This window comes from Propithecus coquereli, unplaced genomic scaffold, assembly GCF_000956105.1.
Source record: "Propithecus coquereli isolate 6110/MARCELLA unplaced genomic scaffold, Pcoq_1.0 Scaffold172, whole genome shotgun sequence".
Classification (NCBI taxonomy): domain Eukaryota; kingdom Metazoa; phylum Chordata; class Mammalia; order Primates; family Indriidae; genus Propithecus; species Propithecus coquereli.
Window position 1 is genome coordinate 415,434 of NW_012141858.1, and position 19,051 is coordinate 434,484.

A 19,051-nucleotide genomic window follows, 5' to 3' on the forward strand; every position below is an offset into this window, starting at 1 on the left:
AAAAAAAAAATTCATAAATAGAAATAAAATACATGACCTCAGATGACTGGGAAAATGGATGCCTGTCTTGCGGGAATGTAAAAGTTAAATCCTTCCCATTCCCCAATTTATTGCATGAGAAAGACTTTTGTGAAAAGCCATGTAGGACCTCTGGGACTTTGCTTAAGCGGGTCAGGTTGTGCCAGTCTGCTCCAGTTTTCCTGGCTTTTAAGGATGAGCAGTGTCCTCTCCAGGCAGCTTCTCAGGCTAAGTCACAGTTTGGCATTTGGTGCTACTTTATAAATTGTCTTCTATCAAAGTTCAGGAGGGTGGGAAAGAGGAGGCTTCAAGTGGGAACAGGCCAATGATCAGAGTAGAAGGGTAGAAGACAGTTGGGTGACTGCAGCCAGTGAGGCAGAAAGGGGACCAAACTCAGGAGTCAGTGGGAGATGGGTATGAACACATGCACATGAAAGAGCTGCTCTCCATTTTCTTCATTGTTGGTTAACGATCAATAAGCCTTTACTAAACTCTTTGTATGGACCGGGCACTGAACATGTAGAGATGAATATGGCATAGTTCTGTCCTGCAGGAGCTCGCAGTCCCATGGGAGAAACAGCCAGCTGAACAAAAGATTAAATGAAGGCTACGGGAGAAGTACTTTAGCAGGAATTTGTAGGTCACAGAGGCACACAAAAGATCACAACTCTCTCCACCCAGAGGAGGGGTGTGTCTGGCACCCAGAAGAGTAACTGGCACAGAGTTAGCACTTCATAAACATTTTCGAAAACAAATGGAAAAGTGGAAAAAAGGAAGTGACCTTTCAGCTGGATTTTGAAGGATGAGTAGGATTTTGGGAGGCAGTGAAGGTGGGGAGGTACAGTCTGGGTGGAGTACTTAGCAGGTGCACATACCTGGGTGTGTGTGTGAAAACACAGATCTTTCTCAGGAATAAGCATTCATCCAGTGGAGTGGAGTGGGAAGGTGGGCGGAGGGAAGGTAGTGACAAAAGGTATTGCTGGAAAGATAGGGTAGGTTTAAAACCGTGGGTGGTTTTTAAGTAGGAGAGCGAAAGGCTTAGATTTGTATTTTTAAAATATAACTTTGATGACAGGTTAGACAATGGATTGGAAGTTGGCAGGGGAACTGGGGGAAAGATGGCAAGAATTAGACCAAAAGCAGAACACCTGGTAGAGGGATATTTCAGATGTGTAAACCAAGAAATGGGCAAGGCATCAACCAGTGTGCTCAATCCTAACTGCATTTAGAATCACCTACGGAGCTTTTTAAAAAATGAACCCTGTAGCAACTGGTTAAGTCAGAACAGTGGCAGTGGTGGTAGGCATCAGTATTTTTTAAAAGGTTCCTAGGTGGTTCAAATGTGTAGCCGGTGTTGAGAGCTAATGCTGTAAGCCAGGGCAAAGTCTGTGGGGATGGTAAGAAGGTATGTATAAGAGGTGAGGTGAAATGGACCAAATCTAGTGATCTGTTGGATAGGACTGGGAAAGTGGGGAGAAGGAAGAATCTAAGGTGATTCCTAGTTTGCAGCTTATTTTACAAAGCCATTTAAAAAATTATTAACCTGATTTCTCCATTTTCCCAAATTGTATTTTGCACTACTTAATTCTATATAGACATCTCAAGGTTCCTGACAAAATGAAGTCTAATAAAGAAACAGTCTACTGGTAAAATCATTCAACAAATAGTATGTGGTTGCTTTAGAGGTGGCCTTCCTGAATGAAGCCCATTTCTTTTTTCTTAGTGCCGACATCCATTTGTACACTCTCTTACGGTTGAGCCCAGGGCCACCTCCCCAAAGGGTCCTTCTGCTCTGCTTTCCTCTTCTCTCTGCAGCTGCCACCAAATCACACTCTCTTTTGGGTTTTTTTTTTCTGAGTCTCGCTTCAGAATGGGATGTCATTGCCTTTAGATCCCTGTCCCTTCCTGTCTTAAAGACATTATTTTCTTGATTGCCTCTGACCCCTCCAGTATGGTTTTGATGAGCTTCCAATGTGTAGCTGGAGCATCATAGCCTCAGCCTGTAGTATTGATTTCTTTGTCTGCCTCTCCCAACGGACTAGATGGCTTTCTTTGAAGAGCTCTTATTTGCCTTTGTATCCTAGTACCTTACGACAGAGCCTGGCCCATAGTACTTAAACTCAATAAATGTTTGTTGGATGAATTGAATGAAGCATACATGCCCTTTTCAAGAATTTAGTTAGTTGCTGATCATTAGGAGTAAAAAAACCTAGAGATTACAAGGGACCAAAGTCCTACTGTCCCTACATTTTAACTCCCTCTTAAGGTAGGGAATAGAAGTGTGGTTGGAATTTCCCCCTTCTGCTTTTATCTCTACCTCCTTCTTTAACCCAACACACACACACACACACACACACACACACACTTATCAGGAAAGATGAGATCATTGAATGAAGCCTTAGCCACAGAACATATTTTGAAGAAATGTAGTTTTGTAACCTTGGGACAGTGCCGATTACCTTTCTTAGAGGGACTGAGGTGGAGGATTGTACTAGATGTGTTAGATCTGTGCTTTTCAAACTTGATATGTACTAATCACCCGGGAATTATCTTACGATGCAGATTCTGATTCAGCATAATGGGCAGGAACCCAAGATTCAGCATTTCTCAGCAGCTCCCAGTGAAGCTGAAGTTTTTTGTACATAGATCACACTTTAAGCAACAGGTGTTAGAGTGCTAGGTTGGCATGAACACAAAAACCAACTCCTTCATTTTTCAGAGGAAGAAAACTATGACTTTAGGGAGGTTAAGTGACTGACAAAAAATCACAAATAGCAAGTGTTAGAGATGGGCCTGAACTCAGTCCTCCTGGCTCCCAGGACAGTGGTCTTGTAAAAAGCAAATTCTGATAAAATGGTCCTTGAAAATGATTTTTTAGCCTGATGTATTATTTCTGATGTCCTGGCTTAACTTGGAAAATAGCTTTCCGGATTCCTGTTGAGTTTTTTTCCCTTTTTCCCTCTGTCCCTCTGAGGACATAGCTCCAGAACTCTGCCTTCTCTAGCAATTTGCAAATGACAGAGCCCTACAGGTGATGGGACCTGGGAGTATACTTAATTTATTAATAACTCTTCTGTGGGGGGTCGAAGTTAGGAACCTGAGATGCAGATACATGCAATGATACAAGATGCGTAAAGGCATCAAGAACAGTGCCAGGTGTAGAGTAGGTGGTCAGTACAATATTACTGAATTACTTAATTTATTCAATATTCATGTGTCAGGCACTAGGCTAGCTTCAAAAGCTTCTTTGAGGTAAGGAGTTATATTATCATTTGCTTAGTAAGCTCATCTTTTCAAAATTAATGCAAAGGTAAACTTGAATTGACATATCCAAATGACCCAGGTCATAAATGCCAAATTAGTGAAATTTTGCAGCGGAATATAAGTAACACAAATTGGATTCTTTGGAAGATCAAGTGGGGAGGTTCTAAATGTCATGGGATATTCTTTGAATACATAGAATACTTTTGAATTTATGTACATGTGTGCAAAATACAGTAAAAGAGTTAAAACGGAAAATTTGGCAACATGATATATTGCATGATAAACTTTTAATTCAAGAGCGGTGGTTCTAAATCTGTTTGGGGGCTAATGGATTTTCAAAAATCTGATGAAAGCTAAGATTCTCTCCCCAGAAAAGTATCAAGTGCATTTACATGAAAAAGTTTATCTAATTTAGGCAGATCATAGACCCTAGGTTAAGAATCCCAGAAATAGAGATCATTTTCTTAATTTTTTTCTTGTCTTTCTGTATGATACTTAGGAGAAAAAAATGCAATGCCAAAAACATTGGAAGAGGTTTTTATCTGAGCTTGAAGTTTTACTACTGTGAGTATATCTTATCTGGAATTTTCCCCTCTTTGTGCTTGGGTTTCATCTCTGTTCTTCTTTGATTTTACAGTACTGTGCTTGGCATGGCATTTAATAAATGTGGGTTGTATGTTAGAATGTTGGGTAAATTTTTGACATCTTCTTCAGTATATTCCTTAAAGTACCTTTTAAAATAGATCATTTATGTAATTCACTTGAACACACTTTAACAAGAAACTGTCACAAGGAAGTGGGTTAAATCATGTGTGACTAACATGGCTGAGTAATAATTCTTAGAACATTAGAATTATATATATTTTACCATTTCCCCTTTTCTTTACAGACATTCCAGTCTAGAAATTGTTTCATTAGTATAACTCTCTTCAGGAAGAGAGTTTTAGACAAAGAAATCAAGTGCCTTTCATGTGCTTATTATTTTTTGGGAATTCATTCATGAGTCTAAGAGTCCTTGGAGACAAAATGACTTCATTTTCATATATATTCGTATCTGCAGTTGTGCAGCCTTCCTTATTGAAGGACCCAACCCTATAGAGTTCACTTATTACCCTTTACAAATAGAAAGTGTTCTTTTCAGATGTTTTCTGAACCAACATGTGAAGTGGAGGGGCAGGGAGGAAGGTGGGGAGAGAAGGTATTGTACTGAATCACTTTCCTTTCATAGCCAGGGCCAGAAATCAGAATATTGGAGGGCAATCATAAAAACTTAGTATACATCATTTAGTCAATAAAAAACTAAACACAATGGTAAAAAGTTTTTACATTTAAGTTTTGTTTATTTGCTTATGAAAGTAAGATTCAGGCTGGGCGTGGTAGCTTATACCTGTAATCTTAGCATTTTGTTTTTTGTTTTTTGGGTTTTTTTTTATTTGTGTGTTTTTTGTTTTTTGTTTTTTTTTGAGACAGAGTCTTACTGTGTTGCCCGGGCTAGAGTGAGTGCCATGGCATCAGCCCAGCTCACAGCAACCTCAAACTCCTGGGCTCAAGCGATCCTCCTGCCTCAGCCTCCCAAGTAGCTGGGACTACAGGCATGCGCCACCATGCCCGGCTAATTTTTTCTATATATTTTTAGTTGTCCAATTAATTTCTTTCTAATTTTAGTAGAGACGGGGTCTTGCTCTTGCTCAGGCTGGTTTCGAACTCCTGAGCTCAAACGATCCGCCCGCCTCGGCCTCCCAGAGAGCTGGGATTACAGGCGTGAGCCACCACGCCCGGCCTGTTTTTTTTGTTTTTGTTTTTTTTAATCCTAGCATTTTGGGAAGCCAAGGCTGGAGGATTGCTTGAGGCCAGGAGTTTGAGACCAGCTGAGCAATGTGGCGAGATCCCGTCTCTACCAAATACAATTTTAAAAAATTAGTGGGGCATGGTGATGTGCACCTGTAGTCCCAGCTACTCAGGAGGCTGAGGCAGGAGGATCGCTTAAGCCCAGGAATTTGAGGTTGCAGTGAGCTATGATGATGCCACTGCACTCTAGCCCAGGCAAAAGAGTGAGACCCTGTCTCAAAAAACAAAACAAAACAAACAAAAAAAAGAAAGATTCAGACATTTCAAAATTCCAAAAGTGCAAAAGGGTAGACCAAGAAATTTTTCTCCCATTATTATCATCCAGACACCCAGATGATTTTTACAAGGCAACAGTGTTATCAGTTTCTTATATATATTTCCAGAGATATTTTATGTGTAGACAAATAGGTATTTTGTTTTTACTTTCATCCTTTTACACAAAGGGTAGTATAAACACATTGTTCACTTTGCTTCTTTTCATATTCTATATACACTGTACTGTAATTTACTTAACCATTCTCCTATTGATGAGTTTTATATTTTTCTACCTTTTTATTATTCAAAAATAATGCTTCAACAGGAAAATCTTGTATGTATGTTATTTTGTACCTGTTTGAATATATCTGTAAGATAAATTCCCATAAATAAAAGTATAGAATCAAATGGTTATGTGTATTATATAGTACCAAATTGTCCTATAATAGAAGTTGAACCAGTTTACACTTGACAGCAGTCATGTAGGAGAGTAGCTGGGTTCCCATTCTTGCCAACCTAGTATTTATTCTAACTCGTTAATTTTTGCCATAAAAATACTTAATTTACAAATAGAAATTGTATATATTCAATGGTATAATGTGATGATTTGATATAGTATAAAGAGATTGTCTAATGAGTACCACAATCAAATTAATTAATATATCTATCACCAGATCCCCAGAACTTGTTGATCTTATAACTGAAAGTTTGTACCTTTTGACTAACATCTCTCCATTTCGCCCACCCCTAACCCCTGATAACTGTTGATCCACTCTCTGCTTCTGTGACTTTGACTTTTTTAGATTCCACGTATAACTGAGATTGTGCACTATTTATTTTTCTGTGTCTAGCTTGTTTCACTTAGCATAATGTCCTCCGGGTTCATCAAGGTTGTTGCAAATGGCAGGATGTTTTCTTTTTTATGGATGAATAATATTCCACTCTGTGTAAGTGTATGTGTGTGTGTATCATTTTTTTTTTATCCATTTATTTATCAATGGATGTTTAGGTTGATTCCATATCTCCCTATCTTGGCTATTGTGAATAATGCTACAGTGAACATGGGGGTGCAGATGCCTCTTTGAGACACTAATTTCATTTCTTTTGAATATAATCCCAGAAGGAGGATTGCTAGATCATATGGTAGCTCTATTTTTAATTTTTAAAGGAACCTCCATAATGACTGTTCAAATTTACATTCCTACCAATAGTGTGCAAGCATTCCCTTTTCTTCATACCGCTGTCAATTCTTGTTATTGCTTGTTTTTTTTCATAATAGCCATTCTGACAGTGAGAGGTGTTACCTCATTGTGGCCTTGATTTGCATTTCTCTGGTAATTAGTGATGTTGAGTGCCTTTTCATATACCTGTTGGCCATTTGTATGCCTTCTCTGGAAAAATGTCTACTCAGGTTCCTTTGCCCATTTTTCAATCAGATTATTTGCTTTTTTGCTATTGAGTTGTTTGAGTCCCTCATATATTTTATATATTAACCCATTATCAGATATATGGTTTGCAAATATTTTTTCCCATTTTGTAGATTGTTTTCATTTTGTTGACTGTTTGCTGTGCAGAAGCTTTTTAGTTTAGTCTGATCCTATTTGTTTATTTTTGCTTTTGTTACTTCTACTTTTGGTGTCATATCCAAAAAATCATCACCAACACCAATGTCAATGAGATTTTCTCCTGTTTTCTTCTAAGATTTTTATGGTTTCAAATCTTAAATCTTACATTAAGTCTTTAATCTATTTTGAGTTAATTTTTGTATATGGTATAAGACAGGGGCCCAATTTCATTCTTTTGCATATGGATATCCAGTTTTCCCAACACCATTTGTTGAAGAGACTTTTCTTTCCCTGTTGTGTGTTCTTGGTGCCCTTTTCAAAGAGTAGTTGACCATATATGTGTAGGTTTATTTCTGAATTTTGTATTCTAGTCTGTTGGTCTGTGTATCTGTTTTTATGCCAGTGCCATACTGTTTTGATTACTAATAGCATTGTAATATAGTTTGAAATCAGGAAGTGAATGCCTCCAGCTTTGTTCTTCTTTCTCAAATTAGCTTTGACTATTTGGGATCTGTCATGGTTCTGTATGAATTTTAGGATTATTTTTTCTATTTCTGTTAAAAATGCCATTGGAAATTTGATAGGGATTGTATTGGGTCTGAAGATAACTTAGGGTAATATGGACATTTTAACAATATTAATTTTCTAATCCATGAGATATATTTCCATTTATTTGTGTCTTTTTCAGTTTCTTTCATCAATGTCCTATGGTTGTCAGTTTATGGATCTTTTACCTGCTTGATTAAATTCATTCCTAAGAATTTTGGGGGTTTTTTGATGCTATTATAAATAGGATCATTTCCTTAATTTCTTTTTTGGATAGTTCATTGTCAGTATAAAAAGGTAACTGATTTTTATTTATATTTGCATTATCATAGTCAATCAAAAAGAGTAACTAGTATTTGTTAGAACTCTTTAGACCAATTTGGAAAGCAAATTTGTGTAGTGTGTCCAGTGAAATTACTTCTCAGCCGAATTTATATTGTGCTTTAAACCGATTCCCCATCCCACCTTACTATCCCCAAACCAGGGTGTTGTTCATTTCCTATTTGAATAATCAATTTGATGACTTTAAAAATCTTTTGTTTCAAGGTTTCATCATCCAAATATACTAGAGTTGGCTGCGTATTTTACAGAGACTGAGAAGTTCTGTTTGGTTTATCCGTATATGAGAAATGGAACGCTTTTTGACAGATTACAGTGTGTAGTAAGTCATATCTATTATTCTGCCTGATCCTCTGATTCCTTGAACTCCTGGGATAGCTGCTGAAACTTTCTGAGAGAGCGGAGGGGTAAGGTGTGTTTGCCTGAGGGGATAGCTAAGGATGGGTTTCTCAAGGAAGTAGAGTATCTCTCCTGGAATTAATTTCTTGCTCTTAGAAGTCTGTACAAATAACCCGAGTTACCATGTTTTGCGCAACATGTTTGGCAAAAGATTTTCTGGGCCCTTACTCCTCACTGATTCTATACCTCCTGTAAGTTTATACCAACTACCTTATTTCTCAGATAATTTTAACTTGTATAACTTTATGCAAAGTATCCTTCAATACAAAGGATAGACATAAAAGTAATACAGGCTCCTTAAGGAGAAGGAAGTCAAATATATGCCATGATTTCTTATAAGATTCGTAAGATGTTTTTGAAGGGTAGGTTTAAAAATTAATTCCAAATAGGTTGAGTTTCAGTTAGAATAAAAGCAGATTAGTTTTAATTATCCATGTGATTGTGCCACAAATAATTTTAAAATCTTAGTTAATGAGCTTTTAAAGTGTTACCTTACTACCTATGTTTTGATTAAGTTAATATTAAAAATTATTGAGTGTTTTCATTGTCTATAAAGAGGCCTAACCAAACAAAATAAAAAAAGAAAACTAAAAAAAGAGGCCTAGAACTGTTATCAGTAGCAGAGAGAAACTCATCTGGAATTAAAAATAGGTTGTGGCAAACCAGAATGTTGATTCCCTCACCTTACCCCACCTTGCCATTTATTTCTATTCTGGCATACTTCATTCTAATAAATATATGGATAGTTTTTACTTAGAATGTGCAGCCAAACCAACTGCTGTTGTCTTTTTAGGGTAACACGGCCCCACTCTCTTGGCACCTGCGAATCAGTATATTAATAGGAATATCCAAAGCCATTCATTACTTGCACAACACTCAACCGTGCTCGATCATCTGTGGCAGCATATCAAGGTAAATGATCCCAGAGCTTTAGATTATACCTGAAAGCCCTTCCATCATCACAGGTGAGTCCATACTTCACATTATTTTCTGCTGTAGTTCTCCTGGTAAGTATGTATGTGTGTTAGTTTTTAAAATCTTACATTTTTAGTAATAAAAATGTGCTTACCAAATTTAAAAAGCTATATTTATGTTGCCAGAGGGAGAGTTTACAATATCTTTGGGAATTATTAATGAACAATGTCTGATAGACAATTCTGTGTACAGATAGTCCCAATTTACAGTGATTTGACTTAATGATTTTTTGACTTTATGATGGCACAAAAGTGGTGTGCGTTCAGTAGAAATCATACTTCCAGTACCCGTACAGCCAATCTGTTTTTCACTTTCAGTAGAGTATCCAATAAATTACATGAGATATTCAACACTTTATTATAAAATAGGCTTTGTGTAGGCTAATGTAAGTGTTCTGAGAATGTTTAAGCTTGGCTAGGCTAAGCTAGGATGTTTGGTAGGTTAGGTGTATTTTTTTTTTCTTTTTTGAGACAGAGTCTCACTGTGTTGCCCAGGCTAGAGTGCCGTGGCGTCAGCCTAGCTCACAGCAACCTCAAACTCCTGGGCTCAAGCGATCCTCCTGCCTCAGCCTCCCGAGTAGCTGGGACTACAGGCATGCGCCACCATGCCCGGCGAGTTTTTTCTATATATTTTTAGTTGTCCAATTAATTTCTTTCTAATCTTAGTAGAGACGGGGTCTTGCTCTTGCTCAGGCTGGTTTCGAACTCCTGAGCTCAAACAATCCGCCCACCTCGGCCTCCCAGAGAGCTAGGATTACAGGCGTGAGCCACCGCACCCGGCCGGTTAGGTGTATTAAATGCATTTTCAACTTAATGATATTTTCAACTTATTATGGGTTTATCAGGATGTAACCTCATCATAAATCGAAGAGCATCTATCTTTATTTTATTAATTATACCTGAAATATAATTAATATTGTGAAATGAACCTTTATTTATCTCACTTTTTTTTTTAACTGAAGTTCAAGAAGATTAGGTGACTTATACAGGGATTCCTTCAAGATAGCAGTAGCAAATAGCAATTAAAATTGTTTGTCCTTGAGACTCCAGTGTCTTGCTCATTCTTCTGAGCCTACTGTCTCATAACTTTGTATATTAACCAGTGACAAGCTAAGTAGCAACCCTAGTATTCATTTTTGAGAAATGAGAAAATTAGAAGCAACTTCTTCCATCCTCCTTGTTCTTCAGTAGAGTAGATATACCATAGCAAACCTCTCCAATGAATTTTTTTCTATTTTCCCTTTATCTTGAACCTGTCCAAAAGTATATAAATATACCTTTGCTGAGTATCAGGGAAGACCGAATTTAAAAGGCTGCTGCCTCTTTGAACCATTACCAGATACCTTGCAAAAAGCTTTCAGTGTGCTTTTGACATAAGCACAGGGGGTGCTGATTGCTTCTTTGTTTTTCTGAGGAATGATATCAACTGTCAAACTTAGTACTTAAGTTAATCGGACATTTCACCTTAATAACCTAGTAGTTCTTGATGGGAGAGGAGGACAGAGTGGGCCACCAACTAGAGCAACGAGGACATCAGGGCAAGAAGAGAAACAGGCAGGCTCTGCCTTCTCAGTACTTTTCAAGCTGACACTAGGCAAGGTGATTCAGATGTGCCTGTCCTGCATGCCTCTCCCAGTGCGAGATGAGCAGAGGCTGTGGGCCCACACGTCCACTTTCTCACTGTGGGTTAGTGTCTCCAGGCAGGTTCCCAGGGAATGGGCTCAGCGGCAGAGATTTTCCTGCGGGAGGTTCTTAAGGGAGGGAAGGAAAAAGCCAGAATTGGGCAGTTGGAGAGGTAGGGCTGGGATACTGCTGTAGCAGAGGCCTCAGCCCATGCCATGGGGAAGCACTGCAGGTGGGAAGGCCCTTAAAGATTTCCCAAAGGCAGGCAGGGCACTCGGGACTTTGCACTCCTGCGTCTGAGCAGCCCCGGAGTGGGGCTGGAACTTAGCTGTGACCCATCAGCAGCCAACTCTCCCTGCTGGGGAACAAGAGCCTTCCTGGGGCCTAAGGAGGGAGCTGAAAGGGGTTGGTTCTGGGGTGATTATGGCAACCATCACAGTTATGGAGGAAGACTTGACAGGACAGAGCTCTGAAAAGTGGATTTTTCTTTTTCACGTACTTTCCCCCTCTCTCCTCCCATCCTTTCCTCTTAGCTCAGTAACCCCTAATGTTGAAATCAGAGACCTGATTTAAGAAGCAGACCTTCCAGTTAAAATGTGATTGTGAGAAAATCTCTCCACTTTGCTAAGCCTCAGTCTTTCTGCACAATGCTAGCAGTAGATTTAGTGGCTTCTGTCTCTTAGGGTTAAATGACATAAGGTATGTATGGTCCTTAGCAAAGAGTACACACTCAACCAGGGGTGACTTCTGCCCTGACTGATCAGGGAGTGGTGGGAGAGGCAAGGACAGAGGCTCAGTGGCGTAGTGGCCACTCTTTGACTTACCTCCATTGTCAATTTATTGTGTTTGAAAAGTGGACCCATAAACTAAGCTCTGTTGTAAGATGACGATCACTTCTGTGTTAATATGTGTTTATTGAATATGTGGAGAATCACATTCATTTTAGTTGACAAACAGATGTTCCATTTAGTATGGAACATCTGTTGTGTGCAGAGCATTGTGTTAGACCATGGTGGGGGCGACGTTGATGGTAATAGTCTTGTCCTTAAAGGATCAACCTGGTGATCAGAGAGAGAACACAAAATATAGTGCAACAGTGAGTGTGCCCAGTGTGTGGTTGGTCTGAGAGGCTTCCCTAGGTAGAAAGATTCTGGAGCCTCTCAGGGGTCTCAAACTTAAAAGGAGGCCAGTTGTTCTGGGCCAGTATCCCAGATACTTGTCTGGATATGCGGAACTGTGAAATCACGTAAGTAGCACTGATAGACCTGTGCCCAATGGGTACTAAAGATACAGCGTACCAAAAGAGATCTGGTCAGAGACAAGGAGAATGTTATGGAAGGAGCAGGATTTGAACTAGAAATGCAGCCAGCAATGTATTTTACTTTTTAGTTGGTGGAGGGGCTGCTGACAACTGTTGCCTTTCTGAGTTTTCCAAATAGTTTGAGGACTCGAATGTAACTCATCCGCAGACTATGGCCACCCAGGCATGTGTCAAAGTGTGGGCTTCCAAGGCTGTGGGTGTTTGTTTGAGAACTCTGGTATCACAAGGGCTCCTCAGTGTGTCCCTGCCTTTTCCAGAGCCAATCGGCCCCTTCCATAGCCACTGAACTCTTGGCCTTTCTGCTGCACCTGCCTGCAAAGATGTTAGTCAGTGTCAACTGTGACAGTAGAGTCCCCCCTCTTGTTTAGTGATTGCACACCTGTTCTCTAGAAACTGGAAGGAGACCAGCTCAGTTCATTCAGGCCACTGAACATCTGTCAGGTGGTAATGACAGTCAGTCCCCAGCAAGTATCAGCCAGACGTGAATTGGCTGACCTACATTACCCTCCCGAATCTCTTTTAAATGAATCCTCCACTTTGCTCTGAACCTGGGCCACCCAGGTGCTTGGGCCCTGTGTACAGCTCAGAGCTTTTAGGAAGATCTGAAATCCCTGCCTCTTCTTCCTTTGTCATATTAATTCTCTAAATCTATGTGGGGAAAGATAGCTTCTAGGAGGGATGCAATTTTATTCTAAATCCTGATAACTGGCTCAAAAGAAGGACCTCTCAAAATCTGTATTGAACAGTGACCTTTCCCATGAATAAGTCAGGGCTCTGTTTTTGTTGGAGGAGTGAAAAATGGAAGATGTTGTTACTTTTCTTTTCTTTTCTTTATTTGGGCTTCAGACTGATGAGTCACGGAAGACTTTATTCTAAATCATTTGAGGCCGGGTGGGGTGGGGTGGCTCACACCTGTAATCCCAGCACATTGGAGACTCTCTTTTGGAACTTCTAATTTTTTGGTTTGAGATAGGTTTGAGATACAAAGGTCCGATGCCAAGTTTTCTTTTTTTTCTAATAGACTTTATTTTTATTGTTATTAGAATAGAACATACTCCTTTAAATAAAATTTTAAAAAACATAAAGTAGAAGTAAAAAATAAGTCATTTTACAAAAAGAGCCATAAGTCTCTCCATCCAAATAAAGCCTTGTTGACATTTTTGTATGTTTTACTTATTTATTTATTTATTGTTTTGAGACAGGGCCTCATTCTGTCGCCTGGGCTGGAATGCAGTGGCATGATCATAGCTCACTGCAGCCTTGAACTCTGGACTCAAGCGATCCTCCTGCCTCAGCCTCCTGAGTAGCTGGGACTACAGGCGTGCACCACCATGCCCAGCTAATTTTTTTAATTTCTTGTGGAGATGGGATCTCACTATGTTGCCCCAGCTGATCTTGAAATCCTGGCCTCAGGTGATCCTCCCACCTCGGCTTCCCAGAGTGCCTGGATTATGGGTGTGAGCCACTGTGCCTGGCAGAGAATCTCACATTTTTATGGTTTTAAAATTGTTTTAAAAATGAAGATTGGAAGGTCATTATTCAGCAGCCTAGTGTCCAAAGTGTGAACAATGAGCAACATCTTTTGTCTAAGCAAAATGAAATGGTGTTCACTTCCTCCTTCCTCAGTGGGAGAAGGATGATGATGATGTGGGAAGAGCACACAAATCTGGGTTCAGACCCAGGTCACTCTCTAGCCAGAGGGTGGCCAAAAGTTGTATATTCAGAACCAATTGAAATGATCTCTAGTTGACCTCTTCTTGCTTTCAAACTCTTTGGCATTACACCTGCCTGTTTTTGTATCGTGTTCTTTACGCACAAATCTAGGTGTGTCGGGTTTCAGTGTGAAAATGTAGGTTCTTGGCACGTCCATGGTCAAGAATGACGAGACGCATCAAAGTAAGGCAAGCATGAGGTGAAATTTATTGATGGTGAGAAAGATAGGATTATAGAGCAAGAGCAAGATATAGGTTTACACAGCAAGATACATACTCCACAGATGACAACCAGCCCTCTTGTCACAGCAGGAAAAGAGAGTTTGGTTATGGTCTGCGACTTGCTTTATAGTGCCGGATTGGGACCTCCCTAGTGGCTCAGACATCACCGTAGAGCCACTTTGATTGGACAGTTGGGAGTTGCATTACTACACATGCGGTTGTTCTAGGCCAATTTCTGGACTCTATGGTACCTATGCAGCTTGGCCCATGGGCTAGAGAGTCCTCTGCATTCTTTTGCAGCTGGCATGCTGAGTTATCCTTGGCAGACTCATAGGGCATTCCCTTCTCCCCCAGGTAGGGCAGTCTCTCGGAGAGGATTAGGGTGGGGCAGGACCAAGATGGGGGCCTGAGGTCCACCATTGTCCTTCTTCCCAGGTGGGCATTTGCACCAATGCAACAGCACCCACTTTTGTCCCTAGGAGACCCCAAATCCCTTGCTATCTACCTAACACAGGGATTGTGACAAGAGAATGATGTGACCTTGTATTCTCTTAAATTCTGGCCAAGCTTTACCCTGATCAGCTTCTGAATTGGGATGAGTTCAGCTATGTGTAGGAGGCACTTCCAGCGACCTGCCCACCGGGAACAGGCCTTAGGCAAAGTCCTGAAAGGCCTATTTTCCTGAAATGCTCTTTCCCCAGTCTTTTCTCTTTCCTTCCCCTTTTCAACAACTACCCCAGTGATCTCATTGTTGTCCCAGTCTCTTGTCACTGCCTGCTCCACTACTTTCTTGGGAAAGTCACTTAATTCCCTGAGCCTTAGTCCCCTACCTCGTCTGGAAGTGGGTGCAGTAGAACTGCACCTCCTCCCAGGGTGTGAGGATGGAGTGAGATATTATACGAGAAGCACAGCCAGGGGCCTGGCAATAAGCTATGATTATTCCCACCTAAGGTGAGTCTCTTCCACCTCCGCCCCCTCCTCAGTGTTTCATCCATCCTTGGCCTCTTGCCATCATGGGGGCCCAGCATGCTGTGGGGGTCCTGCTGCATTTGGATGCAGCTGTAATTATTAGAACTTCTTTTGTATTCAACTAAAATCCTGTGACTCACCCATTAGTTCATTTTGTCGCTGGAATTATCTGTATACTTCTAAAGAAAAAAAAAGAGCTAAAAATTCATTTCATTTCTCTTTGTAATCAACAGTTTCTTAATCTTTCATGAGTAGCTGAATAAAAAGATGTTTTCTTCAGGTAACTGTAGTAAATCAAAAGAGCACCGAACAGGGACATAGAAGGGCTAGGTTTTACTCCTGGCTCTGCCATTAGGCTGTTTTGGATGGAACAAGTCATGTCAACCATGCGGGCCTCATTTGCCTCATCTGAAAAAGAAGCCGTTATACTCTAGCAGCTATGACAAATCAGTTTTGTCTCACATTCTATCTTTGATTGATTGACAATAATTTCCCCCAGGCAGTGTTGAAAGGGAACCCAGGGTAGCTGCTTTCAGAACTCAATTTGTGATGTCTGCCAAGGATATGGGAGGCTGTTTTGGGAGGGTAAGTGTTTTGGCAACATTTGGCCCACATATTTGCCATTCCTATGCTGTGCAGTCTAAGGCTACTTATGGTTTCAAATCCTTTTAACGAATTGATTATATCAACAAATACTTACTTAGTATTAATATCTTCTGTAGACTCAGCCTTATGTTTAAGTCGACAACATTAGGTGGTCTCTGTAATAGCCAAGTGATGTAGCTCAGGCTGTCCTGTATGGTAGGAACTTGGAGAAAGGAGGAACACTGGAATTCAGAGTAGTTGAGTGAAAACTTTGTGGAGGAAGTGAATCTTATGGCTGCAGAGAGGATTTGGATAAAAATAAGGGAGGGGAGAGTATTTTCAAAATGAGGGGAACATAATAAAGAAGATCCCAAGACAACAATAAACACAGTTTATCCTGATTGCATTGGTTAAGTGCAAATGCATTAAGGATGGCTGATAAGCTGCAGATGGCTTAGGAAGTTCAATGACAGCCAAAGGACTTTAGACCTGACACAAACGCCCACTGAATAACTTGTTAGTAATCCTCCCAACAGCCCTGAGTTTAGGTATTATTGTTATCTCAGTTTGACAGAGGAAAAAGCCGAGGCTCACAGAGGTTAGTAATTTGCCTCTGTCACATGGCTGTAGATGGGGAAGGGGAGGTTCCCTTCCATGTTTGTGTGAGTCCAACAATCATGCTGTTATTATGGAATTAAAGGTCTAGGATTACTGGGAGTGTATTGGCTTCATCAGCAGAGACAGGGAAATTGGGAGGAGAGAAGAGCATAATTAGCGTGTGGAAATTTGGAAGTGTTGACGCCGGACTCTAGTGACAATGACAGTAGGCAGCAGGCTTTGAGGGGCAGATCTGTGCTGGAGATCAGCGTTGGCGCAGTCTTCGCTTGTCCACGTGCTGAGAGTGAACAGCTTTCTAAGGAAGAGACTGTCAAGGACATGGCTGAGGAACACCCACAGGAGGAAGCAACGCCCATATTTCAAAGGTATTTTCAACCAGTCTGCTGGTTTATTTAGCCCAAAAAATGTCTTAGTAATTTGAACTCTTCAGTGAGACTGTTATAAAAACAAAATCCACTTCCAGATGGTGGAATTCGAGGAGGAAAGGATTTAAAGAAAAGAATCTTGAAAAGTTGCAGTCTGTGTTCTTGGCTAAAGACCCTCACATTTTTATTTGGGAAACGAAGACATTTTTGAATTACAGGAACACTTAGAAGCATCTGAAAGCAGTAAACCTCTTAGTTATTTCCATCCTCTCCCTTAGCGAGCTTAATTGTTTTCACATTTACAAATGATTTAAAATTGAAATGCATTTCATCCTTAGCATTTTCCGTGCCAGACGTTCATTTCAGCTAATGTTTCCAAAGCAAGAAGCGTTTCTAATGTTTCCTATAAAATCATGTTCTTTAATCGGTATTGCCATTTGTCTCCTGCCAAGTGAAACAGTCTTTCATGCAAGGGACGTGGTCTAGGAAAGAAAGGAAGGGAGAAGCCATTTGCTTCGAAATGAATTTTTTTAAATGAAGATCGATCAGAGATGGAAGGTCAGAATGAGCAAGTGCGTGGAGAATTTCCTTTGTGAGGGACAGGAAAACTGCATGGTTGGGAAGAGAGGGTGGGGAGCAGAGACTGGCCCCTTCCAGCAGCCATGTCACCCTCGCCTGAGGACCCAGGGACTCAGACTCCTCCTGCCTCTGCCCACAGACCTGATGTCTCTGTTCCTGCGGCTGCTGTGACTGGTAAGGTTGGACTCCAGCTCATATTGAACAGGACGTCAACGCCTACAGGAAACACCGTCTGGTTGTTTGTTTGAATGATTAATTAATCAGTCTCCTCGTTCTCCCTCTCCACTCCAAAAAAACTATTTTTATTTTTCAGGAACATTTTAGATATAAACAATTCTTTTTCCTTAGATTTTCCTATTTCCCTCAGTACCTCCCCTCTTCTAAAATATCCAAATACGTTCATTTTTTCCGAGGGATGCGCAAACAATGAAACATGACATAAATTAAAATTTCTCCTATTAATTCTATTTGTCACCACTGTATCCAAACCCCAACATTCATTTGTTTATACATATATACGTGCGCGCACAATACATGCCAAACAGTTTTTTTCCCTCTCCGTTGTCTTAAAATATCTAGAAATATTACTTTAATTAGGTTTGTCCAGAACTTCTCTGGAATTATTTTAAAACTCAACTGATTTCTTGAAACTAATTAGCCCAAAGGTCCTCAGATCTCCAGGGTCATCCTACAACCTTAAATTGGTGTCTTTGAACTTCTTCTAGAGATACCCAGCCAAGCCTCTTTGATTTTAAGGTAAGGTCATGGGTGTGGGATGGACGATGGCCAGCCTACATCTTTTAAAGCAGATTTCGAGGCCCTCTGAGTGTTAGGAACTCTATTTGTGTTTTCCCATTTAATCCTTGTAAGAACTCGGTGAGATAAGCTCTGTCAGATCTTTTTACCTACAAGGAAACAGGCTTGGGGAGGTTGTGCTAGTTTTGTTAGAGTCGAAGTTGCACATTTAAAGAAGGAATGCGTCTGATTGACTGGGCCTTTGCACAGAGAACCTAGACTCACAAGGCACCAACAAAGCAAAAACAAGCTTTAGTACTGTCTCTAAGACCTGCCTACGTTCAGTGGGGAAGAAAGAGAAAGCTCCGTAATCCAACAGGGATAAAGGGTTTCAGCTTCGTGTAGGACACAGGGCTTGCTCAAGCAGGGGAGGGGCGTGTGTGACAACTTTTCCAGTAACCGGCAGGCTCTCAGGGACACCGGGTCTTGCCTCATCTGGTGAAGAGAGGCAGGACATCTGGTGAGGGGTGTCTCGGTGTCGCAATAGCCGTGACACAGACAGCATATGTGTCCTGTTGCCTCAGCTGTCACAGAGAGGCTATTGGGTCCTCTTTATCTCTGGGGCCAATATGAGGCTCCCCACCCCCTCTTCCCTCCGTCTTTCTTTGGGTGGAATCCTGGCTTTTCCTGAGAATTGCCAGGCACTCGGGGGCTGGACAATGGGCATCAATAACCCCTTTAAAAATATATATCTTTAACAAATCTCGCATATCCTCACTCATATGTAGGAACTAAATATTAAAGACAATTGCTGTCATGGAGACAGAGAGTAGAACGAGCCTGGGAAGGGTATTAGAGAGGAGGGTAAAGTGGCAATGGTTAATGGGTGCAAAAATATAGTTAGATAGATAGAATGAACAACATTTGATAGCACAGTAAAGTGACTATAATCCGCAATAAGTTAGGGTATACTTTAAAGTAACTCAAAGAGTGGAATTGGAATGTTCCTAACAAAAGAAATGATAAATGCCTGAAGTGAGGGATACCCCAGTTACCCTGATTTGATTAATTCACATTGTTTGCCTGTATCAAAACATCACATGTATCCTATAAA

At 40.6% G+C, this 19,051-nt stretch overlaps 1 protein-coding gene across 1 annotated transcript in view; it reads left to right on the forward strand.

The window, feature by feature from the left end:
* The window catches only part of IRAK3 (interleukin-1 receptor-associated kinase 3), a 47,562-nt gene that overhangs the window by 21,659 nt on the left and 6,852 nt on the right, over positions 1-19,051 (forward strand). The window contains exons 3-5 of the mRNA XM_012642010.1: positions 3,782-3,846; positions 8,043-8,157; positions 9,028-9,146. Coding sequence (XP_012497464.1) covers positions 3,782-3,846; positions 8,043-8,157; positions 9,028-9,146 — 299 coding nt within the window. The remainder of the gene's footprint in view (positions 1-3,781; positions 3,847-8,042; positions 8,158-9,027; positions 9,147-19,051) is intronic.